The sequence below is a fragment of the Triturus cristatus genome, chromosome 1_1, assembly GCF_964204655.1.
Source record: "Triturus cristatus chromosome 1_1, aTriCri1.1, whole genome shotgun sequence".
NCBI lineage: Eukaryota > Metazoa > Chordata > Amphibia > Caudata > Salamandridae > Triturus > Triturus cristatus.
Window position 1 is genome coordinate 803,013,075 of NC_140579.1, and position 25,071 is coordinate 803,038,145.

Genomic DNA, 25,071 nt, shown 5'->3' on the forward strand with positions numbered 1-25,071 from the left:
TAACATGATCTTCAGTGCACACGTTCACTAAGCACTAATGTGTGGATATTCAAATGAACAAGGAAGCGCAAGTAGGACAGAAGGTTTTATAACACATATTCAGTAACCAGAGCTCATCTTCCACCCTGCCACCACAATAGACCACAAACCGCAAAACGTATAGTTTCTTACCTGTCGGTGTAGTTTTGCAACTTTTAAGACTTTCTGGATTCACTAGCGATCCGACCCTCCTCCGCCAAAAGATGAGACAGGAGAAAAGGAGGATAACAGGGAAAGGACTTTCAAGGGATAAAAGAAGAGTAAGAGTAACACAAGGCAAAAGAAAAAAGAATCCGAAGATGGCGACCAAAGGTGGGAGCTTCCGGAGGAAGCTCGTCGACATCCCGAAGGACACCAAATGGTGGTATGTCGACGACTACCTGGGCCACGAAAAAAAGAGCGAAGAGACTACAATTCCGGACCCAAGCACAAGATGGCGGAATAATGCACAGCGTAGTGAAATCAGAAAGTCTTCAAGATGCAAAACCAAAGCTACACCAATAGGTAAACTATACGTTCTTGGCATGTAGAGCTGTACATTCACAACGGCCCACCCGCCTCCCCGGTCTCATGTCGTTGTTGCAGTACTCAGTTTACATACATACGCATGTACATCTCTATTCTACACTTACTAACTCCATTCTCACCCTCTGCGGGAAAACAATCTAACAATGGAGTCGATGCCCATGCGCTCTATCACCGAAAGGAGGAGTCAGCTTACCTCATGACTGGAAAGACTTTGAAGAAAAACAAGTTGCAAACATTCGGACCCAGCACTAGATGGCAGGAGTATGCAAAGCATGTAAATAAACAGCTCTACATGCAAGAACAGATGGATGCTCGGTAAGTAACATTATCCAAATGAATGGATGGATCAGTCAGTCTAGAGTGGCAGCCATGTATTAAGTATTATTTTGGCAACCTCTTATGACCATAAGATGAAATCAAAATTCCTTGACCACATGGAATAGGGCAATTTTCACTCATTAAAGGAATTATGACCTATGAAATCTTAAGAATGCAATTAATCAGAAAACTTAGTGCAACAGTAGTTAATGTTCAACATCGATTGCAGGTGTCCTTTTAGTGTAATCTGATATTTACTAATTCCAGGGTCAGATAAATCCTGGTAGTTAATGATCACTTAATAAGCAAGAGCTGCCTATTTAAATTTGTATAAGAATTGATTTTGTTGAGAGTAAACCTGTTAAGGAACTGAACAGTAAAAGTAATTTTAGCAGTTGATTACAAAATGCATTTTACTGTATGGCAGTGAATTTCATTGTATCCCTGATTGTGTAAACGTGTACTAGATTAGTCTGGCAACATTACTGAAGCTACTGTAGCCCAGCTATAGGTTTTTGATTGATTTCTAAGTCTGAATATCTTATCTTTTGGGGGTTTGCAGTGTCAAAGCATCACAGCGATGTTGGGACTCAGTGCTTCCTGTCAGTCAGCTCACATCCCACCTCCCACAGTCCTCTTGTTCGACAGCACTCAACAGCTTCTGAAAATTCCTTTCAGGCCAACACTAGTGTGCAGAGTGCATACAGTATTTTGGTAAGTTATTTAAATTCTGCATTTTCTCACTCTTGTAAGTTTGAAAACGTTTGCACTCTGTTGTCTCAATGTGGGAAATAATATGAAGTAGAATATGCTTTCAAACTGCTTGCCAAAAACTTGAGCTTATAAGAACACGGATAATAGAAGCAAAAGTGGCAACTGTGGGTAACCGAAAGATTAATTTGTATATAGTCGGCATGGTTCATCTGCATAATAAATGCACCCCTTTTTACAAATATTTTCATAGCTGATGCCACAGCAGAATTCTCTTGACAATAATTCATTGTATCAACGTCTCACAGATTAAATTGAACCAGCCGGTAGTTAGTCACCCACTCTTGTACCATGTCAGATATGCGCTGCAGCAGAAGCAGTAATAAACAGACATGTCCTAATATCTTTGTGCAGCTAATTCAGTTCATCTGCAGAGTAGATGGTTATACCAGGGGTCTGGAACTCTACTTATGTTCTATGAAAATACTCCTGCGCATTAATATTAGAGATGTAATAGCAGCCACGTATAATAAAATTACCATTAGTGGCCCCCCTTTGCAAGATTACCAAGAGGGACCAACTAAGTGCATCAGACATGGTTGCCAGCAGTAATGTAAACAAGCATTTGCAATGCAATAGGTCTTGCATATACGCAAGTTTGAACTATTGGCATTGTAAATGACAATGCCTTTTATTTATGTTTTGTTTTTTAAAACATGAATAAAAGACATTGTCATTTACAATGCCAATAGGTTCAACTGGCGTAAATGAGACCTATTGCATTGCAAATGCTTGTTTCCTCCCAGCTACTTGCCCAAATATTCTTCTGGGGACATTTCCATGGATTTACAACAGTCAGTAAATCAAGGCCATTACACTACAAGTCTTTGCTCATAGGCAGGACCACTGGAATAACGCAATATTGTGCCGCCACCGTGTTCTCGGTGTATTTACATATTTTCCACACTTGCTGCATGATTCAGATCTTCTGTATCTGTTGCAAACATTTATTCCAGCTCAGATGGATCAAAAGAGGCTTTAAAAAGCATCAGCCGTGGTCCCCCGGGGGGACAGATGCTTTGCAAAGATTAACTGTCACCATTTCGTTGCTGATGCCTGTATTCGGGTGTTAGTGCTGCTAATGAGGAGAAACGTTTGCCCAGACAGTACTACTGTGTTGTAAAATGACAAAATAGCAAAATATTGCGACAGAATGTGCCATATTATCCTGCATCATTGCACCTCTTCTGTGTGTCTGATTAAGTTTGTACCTCTCCATTCCCTGCAGCACCTGTTCTGACCTGGGTCTCAGGCTCTACAACAGCTCTGCTGACCTGGTTCTCTGGCTTTGAAGCAGCTCTGCTGACCTGGTTCTCTGGCTTTGAAGCAGCTCTGCTGACCTGGTTCTCTGGCTTTGAAGCAGCTCTGCTGACCTGGTTCTCTGGCTTTGAAGCAGCTCTGCTGACCTGGTTCTCTGGCTCTAGAGCAGCTCTGCTGACCTGGTTCTCTGGCTCTAGAGCAGCTCTGCTGACCTGGTTCTCTGGCTCTAGAGCAGCTCTGCTGACCTGGTTCTCTGGCTCTACAGCAGCTCTGCCGACCTGGTTCTCTGGCTCTAGAGCGGCTCTGCTGACCCGGTTCTCTGGCTCTAGAGCGGCTCTGCCGACCTGGTTCTCTGGCTCTAGAGCGGCTCTGCTGACCCGGTTCTCTGGCTCTAGAGCGGCTCTGCTGACCCGGTTCTCTGGCTCTAGAGCGGCTCTGCTGACCCAGTTCTCTGGCTCTAGAGCGGCTCTGCTGACCCAGTTCTCTGGTTCTAGAGCGGCTCTGCTGACCCAGTTCTCTGGCTCTAGAGCGGCTCTGCTGACCCAGTTCTCTGGCTCTAGAGCGGCTCTGCTGACCCAGTTCTCTGGCTCTAGAGCGGCTCTGCTGACCCAGTTCTCTGGCTCTAGAGCGGCTCTGCTGACCCAGTTCTCTGGCTCTAAAGCGGCTCTGCTGACCCAGTTCTCTGGCTCTAGAGCGGCTCTGCTGACCCAGTTCTCTGGCTCTAGAGCGGCTCTGCTGACCCAGTTCTCTGGCTCTAGAGCGGCTCTGCTGACCCAGTTCTCTGGCTCTAGAGCGGCTCTGCTGACCCAGTTCTCTGGCTCTAGAGCGGCTCTGCTGACCCAGTTCTCTGGCTCTAGAGCGGCTCTGCTGACCCAGTTCTCTGGCTCTAGAGCGGCTCTGCTGACCCAGTTCTCTGGCTCTAGAGCGGCTCTGCTGACCCAGTTCTCTGGCTCTAGAGCGGCTCTGCTGGCCCAGTTCTCTGGCTCTAGAGCGGCTCTGCTGACCCAGTTCTCTGGCTCTAGAGCGGCTCTGCTGACCCAGTTCTCTGGCTCTAGAGCGGCTCTGCTGACCCAGTTCTCTGGCTCTAGAGCGGCTCTGCTGACCCAGTTCTCTGGCTCTAGAGCGGCTCTGCTGACCCAGTTCTCTGGCTCTAGAGCGGCTCTGCTGACCCAGTTCTCTGGCTCTAGAGCGGCTCTGCTGACCCAGTTCTCTGGCTCTAGAGCGGCTCTGCTGACCCAGTTCTCTGGCTCTAGAGCGGCTCTGCTGACCCAGTTCTCTGGCTCTAGAGCGGCTCTGCTGACCCAGTTCTCATCCAGGGGATACTCATCAATAGTCATAATCTATGAATAATCCCCGCCCATGTGCGGGATCCCGGAGCATATAGAAAATACATATATATAAATATATATATATATACATATGTGAAAACATATAAATGCAGCCTAATAATGTTCAAAACATGGCAATGCTGTAAATTACATATTTTTGCATAGTAGTGCCCCCGTAACCCGTAAGGAAAAAAGGAAGCATCAGGCAAATTATAACACAGCACTGCTTTATTGCCATAAAGCAACATGTAATTGTAGGCATTCGCCAGTAGGCTGCAGTAGAGTATCAAGAATCCAAGAAAACTGACACCTTGCCTTTAAGGCATTAGAGTAGGGGGACCGTGCCTTTAAGGCCTGCCCGTGACCCCCTGCTCCCATGATGCACTACAGGTGACAGTTGGGCCAGTTCTTTTTTTCCGGCTCCTTCTGTGAGGATCCTGGAGCTTGAGCTCTTCAGTTTTTTGACTGAAATTTTGAATTTCAGCTTTTTCTAGCTTTTTTCGACGTTTTCTGGCTTATAAGGGCTAATTCTGCTGGTTCCAGTGAATTTTCCAATTTTTTTCCAGTCAGAATGTCTCCTTTATTTAGGAAATGCCCTTCTTGTGGTAATAAAATGGCACTGGTGGATCCACACTCGGTGTGTATTGTGTGTTTACCATCAAAACACGATCCTGACCAGTGTCCCCACTGCCAGAAGTTCTCAAAGCGCACTCTGAGGGACAGAGAGCGCATTAAACTGCATGCAAGACTGGAGAAGGAACGAAGCCGTCGTGAAGGCGAGCATTCCTCATCAAGACCACCTTCTTCAGCTACGCAAGTACAGAAACGGCGACATACCAGCTCCCCGGGCTCCAAGAAGACCAGGAGTCCAAGAGGTTCGCCGTCGACGTCGAGGATGCCGGCGAAGAGGCAGAGAACTTCGGCGTCAAGGGATTCATCCCACCATCAAGAGTCTCCGCCGCGCAAAAGTAAGTCGGCGTCGAGAGGCGGCCCTTCGGGCTCGAAGGCTGCTAGTCTGGTGACATCTGAACTGTCTCCGTCGACGTCGAGGCTTCCGTCGACGTCGAGACACTCTCCGCCACCCTCGAGGGGGTCGACGTCGAGAGATGCGGCGACGTACATTCCGCCGCGAGTGGGCCGGTCGCCGTCGATGGTTACCCCCACTCGGCGACATAGAAGGTCGACGTCGAGAGGAAGATCGACGTCAAGAAGTCGACGTCGAGAGAGGTCGCCGTCGAAGTCGCCCAGTCGACGTCGAGAGAGGTCGACGTCGAAGTCGCCCAGTCGACGTCGAGAGAGGTCGACGTCGAAGTCGCCCAGTCGACGGCGAGAGAGGTCGACGTCGAAGACACGGCCGACGTCGAGGTCATCTAGCCGACGTCAGGTGCCAGAGAAGAGGAGATCGACATCGAGGTCTCCACGACCGGCGTCGAGACCAGAACGGCATACCTCACACTTGCCGATGGTGACGCAGACGTCGTCGACGTCAAGGGATTCGACGTCGAGGGCGAAGACTGGACCGCCCGCGGAGAGGTCCCCAGGAGAACAGTCATCATCTCCGGGACTGCACATCGTGCAAATATCTCCAGAAAGATCACCCGAGGCTCCAGAGCGGTTTGGACTGTCACCGCGCTGGTTACGAGATGTGGGCGCTGGCGCATGTCGGAGTCCGGGATCGGACTACTCCCGCATGTATTCCCCACCGCGCAGGAGTAAATCGCCTCCGAGGGATCCACGGCCAATTTCACCACGCCGGTCTCGTTCCAGGGACCGTCGCACCGCGCCAAAACGTCCAAGATCTCCGTCCAAGCGCAGATCAGGATCAAGGGCTCACCAAAGCGAACGCTCCCACAAGAGGCGACGCACCAGGTCGTCCACTGGGACTGCATCCACAAGATCCTCAGTCCGGGACTACTCTCCTACTTTTTCATCCACGCCTCCATCGCGAGTGTCCCCGGTGGATGACATTATAACTTTCTCGGACGTCCTGGGTAGAGGGGCGCAAAAGTTGAACATCGCACTGCACGCCCCTCAGGCACCCACTTCTGTGATCTTTGACACTTTACACCATCGGTCAGCTCCCAGACCTCTGCTCCCGTTGGTGCCAGGATTGTTAGAACCAGCGATGGCCACGTTCCTTACACCGGCTACAGCGGGCTCGGTCCCCTCGAGAATAGCAAAGAAGTACAAGGCTCCGGCCGAGGACCCTTTATTCTTGAGGGCGGACCCGCCAGCGGATTCGGTGATAGTGGCGGCGGCCATGAAGTCTCACTCAGCCTCAATATCTGCTTCTGTCCCCCCTGAGAAGGACAGCAAGCTGATGGACTCCTACGGCAGGAGAATGTGCAACACATCTGCCGCGCACATGAAGGTCGCTAGCGCTTCAGCCCTGCTAGGGAGGTATGATCGTTCCCTATGGGATTCCCTGGCCAGATTCGTGGAGAAATTGCCTAGGGAGGACAGGCAGGACTTCACGGAGATCCTACATGAAGGCGGACTGGTGGCCAACCAAGTAATAAGCGCAGCGGCGGATGCATCAGACCTAGCCGCGCATGGCTACTCCCATGGCATCTGCTCCCGCCGTTCGGCCTGGCTCAGATTAACAGCCCTCAAACCAGATGCGCAGAAAAGGATTCTTAACCTGCCGTTTAATGGATCATCGCTATTTGGAGCTCATGCGGACGACCAAATGAGCAAGATGAAAACGGAATTGGACACTGTAAAGGCTGTGGGACTGGAAAAACGCAAAGAGTTCCGCAAGCGCTTTCGCCAGGGCGACAAACGTGCCTTTCACCAGCGCGTTCAAACGCCCCAATGGTCCTCTCAAAACCAACAGAGGTCCCAGTTTCAGCAAAGGGGCCGGGGCAGAGGAAGAGGAAATGCTAAACAGCAGCAGTCCTCTAACAAGCAACCTCCCAAGCAGTGAAAACTTACTTCCTCCGCACTCGTTCGCCACTCCGGTGGGAGGAAGTGTCACCGCTCACCTGGCAGAGTGGAATACAATTACAAACGACAAATGGGTGCTGAGTATTGTAGAGCGTGGCTACTTGCTGAGGTTCAAATCTCCCCCTCCGCAGGTACCCCCACGGAAACAGCCACTCCCTCTCAGCCAAAACAAGCTTTTAAAGGACGAAGTTGCCACTCTCCTCTCCAAAAACGCCATAGAGGAAGTTCCAAACAGGCAGAGAAATCGGGGAGTGTACTCCCGGTATTTTCTTGTTCAGAAAAGAGGAGCGATCGGAGACTACAGACCCATCCTCGATCTCCGCCTACTCAACAGATTTCTCAGAAGGGAAAAATTCAGGATGCTAGCACTGCACCAGATCTTCCCACATCTACACCAAGGGGACTGGATGTGTGCCATCGATTTACAGGATGCATACTTCCACATTCCTGTCTCAGCGAAACATCGGAAGTTTCTCAGATTTCGCATCTTTCACCAACATTATCAATACAAGGTCCTGCCATTCGGCCTCAAGTCCGCGCCACGAACGTTCTCAAAGTGCATGGCGGTGGTGGCTGCATTTCTCCGCAAACGGAAGATATTCGTCTACCCATATCTAGACGACTGGCTCTTAAAAAGTTCCACCCCGGTTCAACTCCAGAGTCATCTCTCGTTCTGCCTAAACCTTCTACACTCGTTGGGCCTTCAGGTCAACTACCGGAAGTCGATCCTCAATCCAACTCAGCGGATCCACTACCTGGGCGCCTCTCTAGACTCCTCAAGCGCAAGCGTGTGTCCTTCGGAGGAGAGGTTATCCTCCATGCTGCAAAAAAGCTGCACGCTTCTCAGCACGGAATATCCCACAGCCAGACAAGTGTCATCTCTCCTGGGATCCATGGCCTCGTGCATCTACATCGTGCCCAACGCACGTCTGCACATGCGTCCTCTGCAACAAGACCTAGAGGATCAGTGGTCGCAGAGGACCGGCCGCTGGGAAGATCACATTACCCTTCATCAAGCCGCCAAAGATTCCATCCGGTGGTGGATGAAGCGCTCCCATCTGCTTCACGGCGTCCCATTCCATCAGGCGCCTCCGACACAGACGGTGGTCACAGACGCCTCCATGCAGGGCTGGGGGGCTCATATGGGCCGGCTTCAAGTACAAGGTCTCTGGTCCGCTACCGAGCAGAGCTATCACATCAACTTCTTGGAGCTACGAGCAGTCCATCTCGCTCTCAAGTCCCTGTACCCATCCCTGCAGACCGACTATGTTCAGGTTCAGACGGACAACACCACAACTATGTTCTATCTGAACAAGCAAGGAGGGACCAGATCACGGGTCCTGTCTCTGGAGGCCCAGTCAATCTGGAAATGGCTTCTGGCGAGAAACCTGTCGATCGTCGCTGTTCACCTGCCAGGGACCCTGAACGTGCAGGCAGACGGCCTCAGCAGAGACTTCGTCGAAGCGCACGACTGGGTGCTCAACGAAGGCGTCGCTCAAGACATCTTCCGCTTGTGGGGCATACCAGACATCGATCTGTTCGCAGACGCGGACAACAAAAAATGCCCCGTCTTCGCCTCCAGGTTCCCTCAACGGGGGTCGCAGGGGAACGCGCTTTTGATCAGCTGGTCGAGGACATTGCTTTACGCTTTTCCTCCTCTCCCTCTCATCCCGGCTGTGATTCAGAAGTTCTACAGGGCCAGAACTCGGATGATCCTAATAGCACCGGAGTGGCCCCGGCAGTGGTGGTACCCGGATCTACTCCAGCTGTCGGAGGTACCACAGAGGAGGTTGCCATGCCTGCCGAACTTGCTGACCAAGGACAAGGGGAGAGTGTTCCACCCCAATCTCCCCTCCCTCCGCTTGACGGCATGGCTCCTGAATTCATCCAGTACGGACATCTAGATCTTCCACCGGACTGTATGAGCATTCTTCGGGAGGCAAAGAGGCCCTCCACGAGGAAGTCGTATGGCTTTAAATGGAAAAGATTCTGCTTCTGGTGTAGAGATAACACCCTTGATCCGATCCGGGGTCAAGAACAGGTTATTCTCCCCTACTTACTGTACTTGGCGAAGTCTGGGTTAAAGTACTCTTCCATCAGAGTACACTTAGCTGCTATTACAGCCTATAGGAAGTCTCCTACCCAGACCTCATTCTTTCAGATGCCAGTGGTAAAGGATTTCTTAGAAGGGCTTAAGAAAGTTTACCCACCTGTGAGGTCTCCTTCCCCTTCCTGGGAACTGAACATCGTTCTCTCTAAACTGATGGGAGGTCCTTTTGAGCCGATTCATAAGGCCTCCTTGCAACATCTGACCTGGAAGGCTGCCTTCTTAGTAGCCATCACTTCGGCCCGTAGGGTTAGTGAAATTCAGGCCCTCTGCTGCAAGGAACCTTACACGGTGTTTCATGCTAATAGGGTGGTGCTCCGTACTCATCCGAGCTTCCTGCCCAAGGTGGTTTCGGACTTCCATATTAATCAGGTGATCACGTTGCCCACCTTCTTTCCTCAGCCGACCACACCCCCGGAGAGAGCTCTACACTCTCTTGACCTCCGGAGGGTTTTGAAATTCTATCTAGCTAAGACCCTTACTCTTAGAAAGTCAGACAGGCTCTTTGTTAACTATGGACCCACTAATACCGGGCTGGCTGCGGCCAAGAGATCTATCTCTAGATGGATTGTCTCTTGTATAGCTTTGGCTTACCAACTGTCCCACAAAGTTCTGCAGGGTAAACCTAGAGCACACTCTACTCGGGGGAAGGCTTCTACGGTAGCACTCCTTCGCAACGTTCCCATGTCTGAGATCTGTAAAGCGGCTACATGGCGCTCAGTCCATACTTTCACGCGCCATTATTGCCTAGATTCAGACGCACAGGCCGACGCCCAGGTGGGGCAGGCCTCTTTGAGGAACCTATTTGCATAACTGTAATGCAAGATGTGTCTTTTAATGTATGTTTTAACTGCTTTGTTGCTCGTCCGCGAGACTTTGGGTATGGGCTTGCTACTCTATTCATAGATTATGACTATTGATGAGTATCCCCTGGATGAGAAGGATTAGTTACTTACCTGTAATCCTAGTTCTCATCCAGGGGTATACTCATCAAAGTCATAAGCGACCCACCCACCTCCCCGGACGAGCAATGTTTTCTCTTTAAATAAGTGATGTATGGAAGGCAGATCTACTCAGGTGCGGAGGCACCGCCAAAAAGAACTGGCCCAACTGTCACCTGTAGTGCATCATGGGAGCAGGGGGTCACGGGCAGGCCTTAAAGGCACGGTCCCCCTACTCTAATGCCTTAAAGGCAAGGTGTCAGTTTTCTTGGATTCTTGATACTCTACTGCAGCCTACTGGCGAATGCCTACAATTACATGTTGCTTTATGGCAATAAAGCAGTGCTGTGTTATAATTTGCCTGATGCTTCCTTTTTTCCTTACGGGTTACGGGGGCACTACTATGCAAAAATATGTAATTTACAGCATTGCCATGTTTTGAACATTATTAGGCTGCATTTATATGTTTTCACATATGTATATATATATATATTTATATATATGTATTTTCTATATGCTCCGGGATCCCGCACATGGGCGGGGATTATTCATAGATTATGACTTTGATGAGTATACCCCTGGATGAGAACTAGGATTACAGGTAAGTAACTAATCCTTCTCTGGCTCTAGAGCGGCTCTGCTGACCCAGTTCTCTGGCTCTAGAGCGGCTCTGCTGACCCAGTTCTCTGGCTCTAGAGCGGCTCTGCTGACCCAGTTCTCTGGCTCTAGAGCGGCTCTGCTGACCCAGTTCTCTGGCTCTAGAGCGGCTCTGTTGACCCAGTTCTCTGGCTCTAGAGCGGCTCTGCTGACCTGGTTCTAAGGCTCTACAGCAGCTATGCTGACCTTGTTTTCTGGCTTTACAGCAGCTCTGCTGACCTGGTTCTATGGCTCTAAAGCAGGACTGCTGACCTGGTTTTCTGGCTCTACAACAGCTCTGCTGACCTGGTTCTTGGGCTCTACAGCAGCTCTGCTGACCTGGTTCTCTGGCTCTACAAGGCTCTGCTGACCTGGTTCTCAGGCTCTACAGCAGCTAGCTGACCTCATTCTGTGGCTCAACAACGGCTCTGTTCACCCGGTTCTCTGGCTCCAGATCGGCTATGCTGACCTGGTTCTATGGCTCTACAGCAGCTCTGCTGACCTGGTTCTCAGGCACTACAGCAGCTCTCCTGGCCTGGTTCTCTAACTCTGCCACAGCTCTGCTGACCTGGTTCTCAGGCTCTACAACGGCTCTGCTGACCTGGTTCTCAGGCTCTAAAGGCAGGCGCTAAAACCCCGAATGCAAATACCAGACAAGCTGTCGCCATTGTGATAGAAATATAGTGCTTACTGACTAATGAAGGAGACAGTGTAACGACGCAAGTAAATGATCCAGACCTGATAGGCGGTCTCAAAAGAAGACAGGGCGGTAACAAGGAGGGACTAAAAAGCCGCATTATCAATCGAAAACCAGCATTTACCATGGACGATGATGCCAGCCAATGAAAAATATGGGTGGGGCTTCCACTCCACTTCTAAAATTTACCCTGATATAGCATGCCTCGCAAAGTGGGCAGCGCATGCGCTGCACCGCTAGGCTCGACCTAAAAATGCTTTGTGAATGTGGAATGCCTCTACATGGGTAGCACATAAGTGCCATCGCTGCAGTGCCTCTGACACCAATTAATAAAGTAAAATAACGTTAATAAGTAGCACAGTATTTTTTTCAGTTTTTCACCTGCTTCCTCACTGGTAGAACACAGGTCCACATACCACCTTTCACCTCCGAACCCAAGGATATTGACTGCAGAGTCCCCCAAGGCTCATTCCTCAGCCCTACTTTCTTCAACGCATACATGACCCTACTTGACAGCATCGTCAGAGCACAGTGTCTCTACATAATAGTCTATGCAAATAACTTCCAACTCCTCCTTCACCGATAACCCTAACGCCACCAGGACCAACTTCCCCAGGTGCATGGCAAGCGTTGTCGACTGAATGAAAAACAACTGCCTGAAGCTGAAGATTGAAGTACTGATCTTCGGCAATAACAGCAACCCCTGGGAAGACTCCTGGTGGCTCCCAGACCTGGGACCTGTGCCCATGCCCGCCAAACACGGCAAAAACCTCAGAATTGTCATTGATCACAATCTCACCACAAAATCACAGATCAATTCTGTCTCCTGCCTGCTTCCTCACTGTACGCATACTATGTAACATCAAGTGGTTACACCTGCACACGCGACGCACCATGACACAGGCATTTATCACCAGCCAACTGGATTGTGGCAACGCTCTCTACATAGGTTTTGCCACATACCTCCTTCCGAGACTTCAAAACAATACTGAACGCCGCAGCCAGACTCCCCCTCTACGAACCCCCATCACATCCCACCTCAGGCAACTTCACTGGCTCCCTGCACAGAAGAGATGCCAATTTAAGCTGCTGGCCCAAAACCAAGAACCCTCCTACAATAACCACCGCCCAAACTTCCTTAAACCTCTTTGCACCTGCCCACACTCCCCTCATCCACCGAAGTAGAAGTGGAGGACGCTCCTTCTCCATCGCGGCAAAAGACCTGGAACAGCCTCTCCATAAAGCCCCGGACCATTGCCTCACTTCCAGATTTGCGAAGGACCCACATGACGCATAGCCCCTGGGTACCTGATTAGCAGGAGCCCAGGGCACACTCAAAGCACATCAGCAATTGAGCAAAAAGTGGGGGCAACCATGCAGAAAGAGGGCTCTTTCTCACACTCATCCACAAAGAATCTGCATCTCCTCTCCCTGGACTGTCCACCTCCGTTGCAGCCGATTCCTTCGCTGCTGACAAGTCTGGCACCCGGATCCTCAATCCCTGCAGTTGTCAGCATGGCGCCTGAGCACTGAGAATTTCTTGGTTTGACCCTTTCAGCAGAATGTAGAGCTGTACTTTCTCAGTCACGAACCCCAAGTACCAACAAGACATACCGGTTAAAGTGGAAGCATTTCTGCATTTGGTGCCAGCAGGTGGGTATCCATCCTATTTCTTCTGCACCGCATGAAGTTCTTCCTTACATTCTTTCATTAAGAAAAGCAGGGCTGGCTCCACTCATCCATCAAAGTTAATCTTGCAGCCATCTCTCGCTTCAGACGCACATCTTCTGGTCCTTCCATATGGTTGGCAAGGATAATTAAGCAATTTCTCAAGGGCCTTTTCAGAGCCTTCCCTCCAGTCAAGCCTCCGCCTCCTCTTTGGCACCTTAACTTGGTTCTCACCCAGCTCATGAAGCATCCCTTTGAACCTATTCACCGGGCGTATTTGAAAATCCCCTCCTGGAAGGTGGCTCTTCTGCTAGCCTTGACTTTGGCTAGGAGTGTAGGTGAGTTACAGGCTCTCACCATTCAGGAACCTTTTCTCCAATTTAAGAAGGGGACAGTGATACTCCGTACCAACCCAAAGTTCATACCGAAAGTGCCTTCAGACTTTCATTTGAATGAGCATGTCATACTCATTTTTTTTCCCTCAACCTACTACTCCTGCAGAAAAAGCGCCCCATTCACTGGACATTCAAGAGGTGCTTAAAATTCTATCTTCAACGTACTAAGTACTTCAGGAAGTCTCCTCAACTATTTGTCTCTTTCAGCGCCCCTCGTAAGGGTTTTCCCCTTTCCAAGCAGGGGATTGCTCGTTGGATTACCAGCGCTATCCAGTATTGTCACAGAGTAGCGGGCAAGCCCCTTGAGGGTCTGGTCCGTGCTCACTCCATGAGGTCGATTTCTTCAACAGCCCTCTTTGCCGGAGTTCCTATCTGGGAGATTTGCAGAGCAGCGACCTGAAGCAGTATTCATACATTTAAAAGACATTACTGCCTGGATTCTGCAACACAGTGTGAGACAGCAGTGGGCCAGGCTTTAAAAGACATTACTGCCTGGATTCTGCAACACAGTGTGAGACAGCAGTGGGCCAGGCAGCCCTGAGGAACCTCTTTCATTAAGTGGTGAGCTTTCCCTTTCTACCCTCCTTCCGTTTTTTCTACTTATCCTCTTTGCACATTTTTGAAGTTTATTTGCTTGTTACTGCCTCTTTTCTTTGTGTACAAATGTATTTAATTTCCATTGACTTTTGATGTTAATGCTTATTTTGGATGAATAAAACAAAAGCTAAGATGCACCACACATTTGTAAAACAATCCAATAATAACAACATATATAGGTCAAATTCAATTCAAGAAGACAGAGTATTCCTCGATTTTAGTCTCTTTATTCCAAATTCCAAGTTCAATGGACAATACAGTGCGATACAGCCGACGCGTTTCGTCCTGAAACAGGACTTCTTCAGGGCTGTTAAAAATACATACATCTAATTACAATTACGAAAATGTGTAACAATTAAAAATATCATACAGTAGATGACAATCTAACAAACAAAACCTACATTGTGACAAACGTTTTTCATAAATCTCTAATTTCAGAGAAATGATTTATGACCCAATACAGATATAATGAAAGTTAATACGTTATTCCACAGGTCTATAATCTCTCAATGGACCCCACACTGAAAACAAAGCTATACAGTATTACATTTCATATATGGGATATTCATCCTGGTTCGAGGCATGTGGGCTGCTGAATTCATATCTGTGCATAGATCGCCGCCTAGTGTTGGGTCCGGATGTTTGCACGTTGTTGTCCTGGAAGAGTCTTCGAAGTATCCTTGGATAGGTGACTCCTCCCCTGGACTACAGTGCGCATGGGCATCCTCTCCATCCTCAGATTGTTTTTTTCCGCCATTGGGTTCGGATGTGCTATCTTAGCTCAAGTTAGGAAAATATTTTTTCGAGGCCAAAAGGCCTTTAGTTTGCGTCGGTACTGTTTATCGATCGGGTTTCGATCCAATCCTGTTAGTTTACTAACTTTCAGCACCGACTTTTTTCGCATTTACCTGTCCATCGACTACTTCGACGATGGAATCGAGGACGCCATTCAAAAGGTGTCCGGTATGCAATGCGAAGTACCCACACATCGACGTCCACCCGGTGTGCAACAAATGCCTTTCGCCGGACCACGACGAATCGACATGCATGGCCTGTGCCCGGTTCCGTTCCAAGAAGACTTTGCGGAATCGACGAGCGGCGAGACTCGAGGCGCAGCACGCGGCACCGGCCCCAACAGACATCTTCGACGAGGCCGAAGACGTCGAGGAATTAGAAGTCTTGCCCTCCAGTCCCGTTTCCGAACACGAACCCGGATCGGACGAGGTAGACGAGTCACTCTTCCACAGAGGTGAAGACGACACCGAGGTAGGAGACGACGAGGAGGCCTTAGGGGCCGAAGAGAGTAGCTCCAATGATGAACAAGGCCTACCTGTTCAAACCGTTGAAACACCAGTGCCACAGCCTATGGCTCCGGTCGAGGGATCGCCTTCGGGCCTTACCCGAGACCCATCCCGCAGTCCTTCGGCTCCGCCCTCGGGCCCGGCCTCGGACGTTCAGCGGCAGCCATTACTACATAAACAGGCTGGTTTCCCTACCACAAAACCGAAACCGAAAGCTACTCCGGTTCCACCGAAACTGAAAGTGGCGCTAGTCGGATCGAGGCCTTCGACGCCAGCGCACCGCGTCGGCACCAGCCGTACCAAGAGGGACTTCGGTGCCGAACTTGAAGCGGGCGACGTTGGAGTCGACAAACGGAAAAAAGCCATCGGCACAGACAAACCTGCTCGGCCACCGGCACCGACGACACCAAGGGCCGTACCGCCTGCTGTGTCTCGCATCACTCCCTCGATGACACCTAAGCCTCAGGTATCGAAGACTTCGACGGTGATCTCTGCACCTCGACTCGATGAACCGCCGGCGCCGAAAAAAGCCACGGCCGCCTCTACAAGCCTAGCCGGTGCCAAAGCCTCGAAGGCGCCCCAAGTACGACCTGGTGCGACGCAAGGCAGCAAAACCACAGCTGTCCTCCAGGACACGTCGGGTTCCGGTTCGATCGGAGCTCCAGCAGCCTCTTCGGTGCCGGCCAATATTACCTTCGGCTTGCCTCCGTCGACAATCCCAAAAATGTTCCAACTCAGGACACAGGTCACCCAACCTACGGTCACACCTGCTGAGACGTCTTCGGCACGTATCATCGACGCCGACACTGGCAGGATGATTCTCCACGACCGAAGGATAACTTCGGAGCCGCCATTGGACCCTTTCAGGATCCCACTAAAAAGGAAGTTGCCTGCTGAATCGGAACCACTCCTTTATGAACCCTTCCATTCATCCTACCAGGATCTACACCGGTTCTCCCCCACACGCTCCGATACGGATGCATTAGAGGACTACATGGGTGACCAAGTCCCCTACCATGTAGACACGGACCCTGATGACCAGCAGGACCCTGATCAAACTTGGGGTGACCCTGCAGACCCCAATGCACCTCTCGATGCACAGGACCAACAACTCTATGGGGCGAAAACATCTCCTACGGAGGACACTGCGGCGTTCAAGGCTCTTATCGAACGTGCTGCAAATAACCATGGGGTACAGCTTCACTCTGATACCATCGAAGATGACTTTCTAATGGACACCTTTGCATCCTCAGAAAGACATGTAAAGACTCTGCCAATGTTGAAGGGGGTCCTCAAACCAGCCAAGGACATTTTCAAGGAACCCACCAGGGCACGAGTGATAAACCCCAGGATTGATAAAAAATACAGATCAGCACCTGGGGATCCTACTTACATCAGAGGACAATTACCACTAGACTCCATCGTCGTAGCGAATGCACGCAAGAGGGCACACTCGCAAACGACAGGTGACGCTCCTCCCCCGGACAAAGAGTCCAAGGTGTTAGAAACCTCTGGCAAGCGAGTTGCCGCCCAAGCTGCCAACATATGGCGCATAGCCAACACTCAAGCGCTCCTTGCTCGCTATGATAGAGCGCACTACGATACACTGGAGCAAATATTCCAACATCTCCCTGACCAGTTCAAGGAAGGCGCAGAAATGCTCATCAGGGAAGGACAGCTACTAACGAACGCTTCCATCAAATGCGCACTAGATGCTGCAGACACGGCTGCCAGAGCCATAAACACAAGCGTCATGCTGCGACGACATGCCTGGCTACGGATCTCAGGATTCAAGCCTGAGGTACAAAACAATATACTGAACCAGCCCGTCAACCCCCGACTACTTATTCGGGCCAGAGGTTGACACCACCCTCGAAAAGATAAAAAAGGACACGGACACTGCGAAGTCCATGGGCGCCCTACAAACTCAGTCCTTTCGGAGCGGCTCCTTTCGTCGCCCCGGAAACAAGGGAGCAGGTAGAGGACAGGGGTCACAACAAACATATAACAAAGGCAATACACAGACCACCTATGATAAAAACACCCGAGGTGGATATCGTGGCTCCAGCACAAAGGGCAGAGGACGCGGCTACGGCAACACCAGGTCCTCCCCCAAGAACAAGCAGTGACGCCCTCTCCCTTCCTCCCGACCACATAACACCTGTCGGGGGAAGGCTACAAAGGTTCCTGTCCACGTGGAATTCCATCACCACGGACAGGTGGGTCAAAGATATTATAAAATACGGTTACTGTCTGGAGTTAACCTCCACTCCACCCACAATACCACCAAGAAGCCGTCCTATGTCCTCAGAGCACTTAACGCTCTTACAGCAAGAAGTGCAAAGTATGCTTCTAAAAGGCGCTATAGAGGTCGTACCCATCCACGAGCAGGGTGCGGGAGTGTACTCCCTCTACTTCTTAATTCCAAAAAAGGACGGGTCGCTCAGACCTATATTAGACCTGAGACCCCTAAACCAATACATTCTTTCAGAGCACTTTCACATGCTCACTCTACAGCAAGTCCTTCCGCTTCTCAAGCAGGGAGACTTCCTAGCCACACTGGACCTCAAAGATGCGTACTTTCACATACCCATCCACCCCTCACACAAAAAATACCTCAGGTTCACTGTTCAGGGGCAGCACTATCAGTTCAAAGTCCTTCCCTTCGGCGTGACAACAGCGCCCAGGGTTTTCACGAAGTGCCTAGCTACGGTGGCAGCACATCTACGGAGGCAGCATATACACGTCTACCCCTACCTAGACGACTGGCTCGTTCAAGCGAAGTCAGCCCAGCAATGTGCAAGCCACATGTCCCGCACCATTCACCTTCTTCACAGTTTGGGATGCTCACTAAATTATCCAAAGTCCCATCTCCAGCCCGCACACGTACAACAGTACCTAGGTGCGACTATAGACACTCTGGCGGCCACAGCTCAGCCAAACTTAGTGAGGATCAACAGCATACAACTGCTGATCTCCAAGTTCAAACCCAATCACTCACTTCCAGCGCGAGTGTTTATGCAGTTGATAGGCATGATGGCCTCCTGCATCTTCATAGTCCCGCACGCGAGATTACATATGCGCCCACTTCAGGAGTACCTAGCACGTCAGTGGAATCAGGCTCAAGGACAGTTAAAGGACCTAGTGTTGGTGAGCGGTCGGGCATACAACTCTCTGCATTGGTGGAATCCACAAAACCTTTGCAAGGGCCGACCATTCCAAGAGCCTGTCCCACAGATAGTACTGACAGCGGACGCGTCTCTCCAGGGATGGGGAGCTCATGTACTCCACTACACAGTGCAGGGACTATGGACAACACAACAAAAGAAGTTGCACATCAACCTTCTGGAACTGATGGCAATCTTCCTAGCCATGAAGGCATTCAAAGTACATCTATGCAACAAGGTCGTGTTTATCCGGACGGACAACATGACCGCAATGTACTACATACAGAAACAGGGAGGAACACACTCTCCACAGTTGTCTCATCTGGCTCAGAGCATGTGGAAGTGGGCCATTCAAAGGAACATGTTCCTCATGGCGGAACACCTCCCTGGCAAGGACAACCAGATGGCGGATCTGCTCAGCAGACACAGCCACCAGATGCACGAGTGGGAGTTACACCCATCAGTACTCCAACCGTACTTCCAGCAGTGGGGTCATCCGGAGATAGACCTATTCGCGACAAGCGAAAACGCAAAATGCCAAAGCTTCGCCGCCAGATTCCCACATCCGCAGTCGCAGGGCAATGCGATATGGATGAACTGGTCCGGCAGATTTGCGTACGCTTTTCCCCCAGCGCCATTGATACCACTAGTGGCCCGCAAACTCCGACAACACTCCCTGACACTCGTCCTAGTTGCTCCCACGTGGGCACGCCAGCCGTGGTACACCACCTTCCTCGAACTTTCCGTGGTGCCGCATCAAAGGCTGCGGCTCAAACCCGCGCATTTGACGCAGAACCATGGAGAGGTTCAGCACCCAGATCCGCAACAGCTGAATCTGGCGATCTGGCTCCTGAAGTCCTAGAGTTTGGCTATCTCAACCTGCCACCTGACTGTATGGACATCATCAAGGAGGCCAGGAGACCCACTACCAGAGCTTGCTATGCAGCCAAATGGAAAAGGTTCGTCATTTATTGCGGTAATAATGACATCAACCCGCTGGACGCATCCATCCAAAACATCATCTGTTATCTCTTACACCTATATCGATGCAATCTGGCGTACACCTCTATACGTGTCCATTTGACCGCAATCTCAGCCTATCTGCAAACCAGGCAGCACCTCTCTCTATTCAGAGTGCCTGCCATCAAAGCATTCTTGGAAGGACTCAAACGAGTCATTCCACCAAGCCACCCACCGGCTCCAATGTGGAACCTCAACTTGGTCCTCACACGCCTGATGGGTCCACCCTTTGAACCTCTACACTCATGCGAGATTCAATTCCTTACCTGGAAAGTGGCCTTCCTTGTAGCGATCACTTCCCTAAGAAGAGTTAGTGAACTCCAGGCACTAACCGTTCAAGAGCCATTTATACAGGTTCATACCAACAGGGTCGTACTACGTACCAACCCCAAATTCATGCCCAAAGTAATATCGCAGTTCCACATGAATCAAACTATTGAACTGCCAGTTTTCTTCCAAAACCCACAAACTGTTGCAGAAAGGGCACTACATACACTAGATGTACGGAGGGCCCTCATGTACTACATCGATAGGACTAAACCCTTCAGGAAGACAAAACAACTGTTCGTTGCCTTTGCCCCACACCACAAAGGTAATGCCATCTCCAAAGCAGGGATAGCCAGATGGATAGTTAAGTGTATTCAAATCTGTTATCAAAAAGCAAAACGCACATTAACTATTCCACCACGAGCCCACTCAACACGTAAGTTGGGGGCTTCCATGGCCTTCCTAGGAAATATTCCCCTGCATGATATATGCAGAGCAGCCACATGGTCCACTACACACACATTTACAAAACACTATTGCGTAGATGTGCAGTCAAAACAGCAGGCAGCTGTAGGACAGGCTGTTCTCAAAACACTTTTTCAGACCGCTGCAGCTGGCACGGGTAGCCGCCGCCAATAGAGGGCACTGCTATGTATTCTATGCACAGATATGAATTCAGCAGCCCACATGCCTCGAACTGAATATGCTACTTACCAGTATGCATCTGTTCTTGGCATGTAGGGCTGCTGACATTCATATCGCCCTCCCTCCTCCCCGGCGCCTGTCGCAGCTGCAGCTCTCAGAATTACTGCAAGCATGGTCATCACTTTCTGTATCTACTCCATCACTGCCACAATGGCGAAAAACAATCTGAGGATGGAGAGGATGCCCATGCGCACTGTAGTCCAGGGGAGGAGTCACCTATCCAAGGATACTTCGAAGACTCTTCCAGGACAACAACGTGCAAACATCCGGACCCAACACTAGGCGGCGATCTATGCACAGATATGAATGTCAGCAGCCCTACATGCCAAGAACAGATGCATACTGGTAAGTAGCATATTCAATAATCATCTTGCATAAGCATTAAGTAATCAAAGAATCTAAGAACAGAGGGAAGAAAGGGAATAAGGAAATTGATCTATACTGTCATATGTTGTGTTTCTTCGGTCTATATTGACTCTTTTAAATAGGGTAATCAAGTAATTGCAGATTTAGTGCATAATTCACCTGGAGATCCGAACGATATCATAAATATAGTAAATGTATATTATACCTACCAAATTGTAAAAGAAGATTAGATCACTCCTACATAGTTTGTACGATGGGGGCTAAAAAGTCTCCTATCCAGTTTCTTATCGTCCATATAGAGTTATCTGTGATATGAAACAGATGCTATAAGTGGAAAAAAAGGGTATACATATTGTATATGTTTATGTGGTATGTAAGTGGGCACGAGATGTTTTATAAGTGGGCATAGCTGTGTTCATATTACATGTCAACATAGAGATATATTGATCTCTATAAAGGAAATTGTATAATTTAATTTAGAATTTAGTACTAGAGGCACATGGTTAGTCCATGTATAACCTACCTTTTCTATATATGGGATGTCCAAAACCTTGACTTTTTCAAGAATTTTTTCAATAAACTTAATGAAAGGAGGTAATCCACTCAGATATTCGAGAAAAGAAACGATCCGATCTAAAATGAGAGAGCCAAACGATAAACGATTCATAAGATATTATATCCAAATCCTCTCATATATATACTACAATATACTGGACGCATAGTTATAAAAGTGTGTCCAGACCGCAAATACTTCGCTAATATAATGTCTGATGACTATATTCCATCTAAGCTCTCTCACATGCTCTTCTACACGCTTGATATATGCTCATTGCAGCATCAACGGGTTATGGCTACATCTATATTTTGAATTATAATCAAAAATGGAGTACATATTATTCACCGTGTCCTAAGGTTTAAATTTTCCATAAATATAAGCCAGCCTGCACTACTGGTCTATGACATCCAAGGCGATCCAAGAGACGTATAAACCCTATGTAAAAGACCACCCTGGGCTAAAAAGCAACAATTCATAATCGCTATTACAACGCAGTAAGCCCATATATGAGCGGCATCCCATCCCAGGGCTCCATGGCGTTTTAAACGGAGCTCATCTGAAAAGGAGAGTAAGAAAATCCTCTCTTAAATACTAGTTTCACCAAACTTATAACCGAGCCTACAGTGGAGATATGGAGCCTCTAGTCCCATTAATACAAAAGTCCCAGCGTGTGCTTACCGTGATATGCTAGTCACGACCAAAAACTGCAAACAGTGTACGTCAAAAGGAAAGGTCCCTCGATCCGGCAACCTCCTAAACGGAAAGTGCTCTCATTATATACTTTTCAAATGGCCCGGTAAATTCATTCACCTGTGTTGAATCCCAAAGTAACGCCCCCTTCAAGGTCACATGACATTTAACGTACACGTCGTGGCCATCTTGAGCTGTGTAATAGACCCATAACAGTGGTAAAATGAAAACGGCGATATGTATAAGAACGGCCTGTCAATCGGACAACGATATTTTGAGTCCGAAATATTTGATTTAAGAGAGTGCTACTAAGTTTTTGAATTGATTCACGGTATAGCACTCTCTTGATATGAGCTCCTCCGTCCAGTTTCACAGTAGAACACCCTTGTGAGTCACATGACTACCAGCGCGAGCGTTGTAGCCATCTTGGAATATGTAAGACCCTCATCGGAAGGTAGAAAACAACGGCAAAGTATATCTAAAACGGCCTAATTTTGTTCTTAGCGTTTTTAAAACCTCAAAAAGGTTAATAAAATATAAAAAGAAAGAAACATGTATTTCAGAACCAATTATGGTTCTCATTCTATGCCGATGATTTCCAGATCTAGCGAAAAATGTAGTGATCCCTGTAATATACGTAAACGGTCTGCCTATGGTGATAAATGATGTCTATATATCGATTATAAAATAAGATCTGTTTATTGTTCCCAATTATTGCTAAAAAATAAGTGAAGTGATCAAATAAAATTATATGGGAAATGCTCACTAAATGGCAGCCATCTTAGAGTGTGTTCGCGTATATGATCGTGCAGGCATATCCAAGTATACATATGCTATAGGGTCAGCAGAATGGTCCTATTCTGTATTCATTTATATTTTAATTAATAACAGTATTATATATCTACATCTTAATTATTTTAGATTTGAAGATTATTGTAATCTGCGTGTTTAAATATCTACACCCAGAGTATAACATTTAATAAGGTAATGATGTTTAGGATGATAGTTCATATGGGTTTAATCCTAAGTTCCATATATGTGGAAAGAAAGATGATCAAGAAATAAAGGAGAGATTGATAGACATGAAACAATGTAAAGACAACTTTGCATAGTTCAATATACATATAATATTAACAGCAACTAATAAAGAAAATGCCACAGTCAGAACCAGGAGATGTATTCCAATATCTTATAAGAAATAATGCATCTCATTATCGCTGTTATGTCCCATCTCAACACTCCGTAATCTGCATATCCACCCTGCTTCCTTCTTTCTGAGTGCCAGCTCTCTGTTTCCACCCCTGGGGTGTGCTGGAACATGGTCTATACCTATAAACCAGAAATTATCTTCACTGGAATGTTTTTCCTGCATGTGAAAAGTCAGGGGGTACCTCATATCCCTATTCCGAGCGGCTCTGGCATGTTCTTGAATTCTCGTTTTTAGGGGTCTTTTTGTGCTGCCCACATAGATTTTATTGCAGGGGCAGTCTATTATGTACACTATGTATTTCGAGTTACAATTAATAAGATGTTCTATTGTATATTCGCGTCTAGTATTGAAGCTGAAGTTCTTAGTCTTATTAATGCCTAAACTATAGACGCTACATTTGTTACATGTAAAAAACCCTAATGTTTTTGTGGTAAGCCAGGTTTGTTTTTTAGGGGTTGTGACATAACTTGGACAAAGCATATCACGCAGATTTTGTCCTCTTCTGTATGTCACTGGGTCTTTTATCCAATTGCTCATTTAGACCCGGTATATCTGTTAGTAAATGCCAGTGCTTCCTAAGAGTGTTGTACACCCTACTGCTTTGTTCATTAAACTGAGTATTGAATGAAATATGACCTTTGTTGGGTGCCCTTTTTTGCTTAACCACTAACGTAGTGGTTCTGGAGATCTTTTTTGCTTTATTCTGTGCTTCGCTCAGAATATGTTTAGGGTATCCCCTCTCCAAAAACAGTCTTTCTGTTTCCCTTAGACTTGATGTAAAGTCCTCATCCATGCTACAGTTCTGTCGCATGTGGATAATTTCCCCGTAGGGGATATTTTTGATCACATGTTGTGGATGTGAGCTTCGAAAGTGTAGAGTGCTATTACAGGCTGTGGTCTTCCTATGTGTTCGGCTATGGATGTGGTTGTCTTGGATAAAAAAGGTTATATCCAAAAAGTCGATTTTTTCAGAGCTATGGTTTATGGTGAATTTGACATTAAATGGATTGTCATTGAGGTAGTCATAATATGACATCAAATCCTCAACAAGTCCATCCCAAAGTATGATGACGTCATCAATATACCTGCCCCAAAAAATCACATGTTGCATCCATGTTGTCGCATGTCTACCCCAGGCATGCCCCCGCTCGAACCAGCCCATAAAGAGCCCGGCGTAAGCAGGAGCAAACCTGGAGCCCATGGCAGTGCCCTGAATTTGATGATACCAGTTAGTCATGGAGAAAAAAGTTCTTGGATAGGATGATGTCTGTCATTTCCAATAACATCTCATTATGATGAAAATGACCCGCAGCTCTCTGTCCCAAAAAGGTTTGTAAAGCTATAATACCAAACTCTTTTTTAATGCAGGTATACAAGCTTGTTACATCTAAGGTAACAAACATTAGGGTTTCAGACCATGTAAAGCCCTCAAATTTACCTAGGATGTCCTTCGTATCTTTTATGTACGCAGGTAAATTCTGTACCAAGGGTTGAATATATTGGTCCACGTATTCAGATAGTTTTTCTGTCGGTGAATTTACCCCTGAAATGATAGGGC

The 25,071-nt window shown here is 48.2% G+C and overlaps 1 protein-coding gene across 5 annotated transcripts in view; it reads left to right on the top strand.

Moving 5' to 3' along the window:
• The window catches only part of KANSL1 (KAT8 regulatory NSL complex subunit 1), a 1,694,895-nt gene that overhangs the window by 1,337,852 nt on the left and 331,972 nt on the right, over positions 1 to 25,071 (top strand). For all 5 annotated transcript variants that reach the window (XM_085650272.1, XM_085650270.1, XM_085650273.1 and 2 more), the window contains one exon: positions 1,448 to 1,599. In XM_085650272.1, the coding sequence (XP_085506398.1) occupies positions 1,448 to 1,599 (152 nt within the window). The remainder of the gene's footprint in view (positions 1 to 1,447; positions 1,600 to 25,071) is intronic.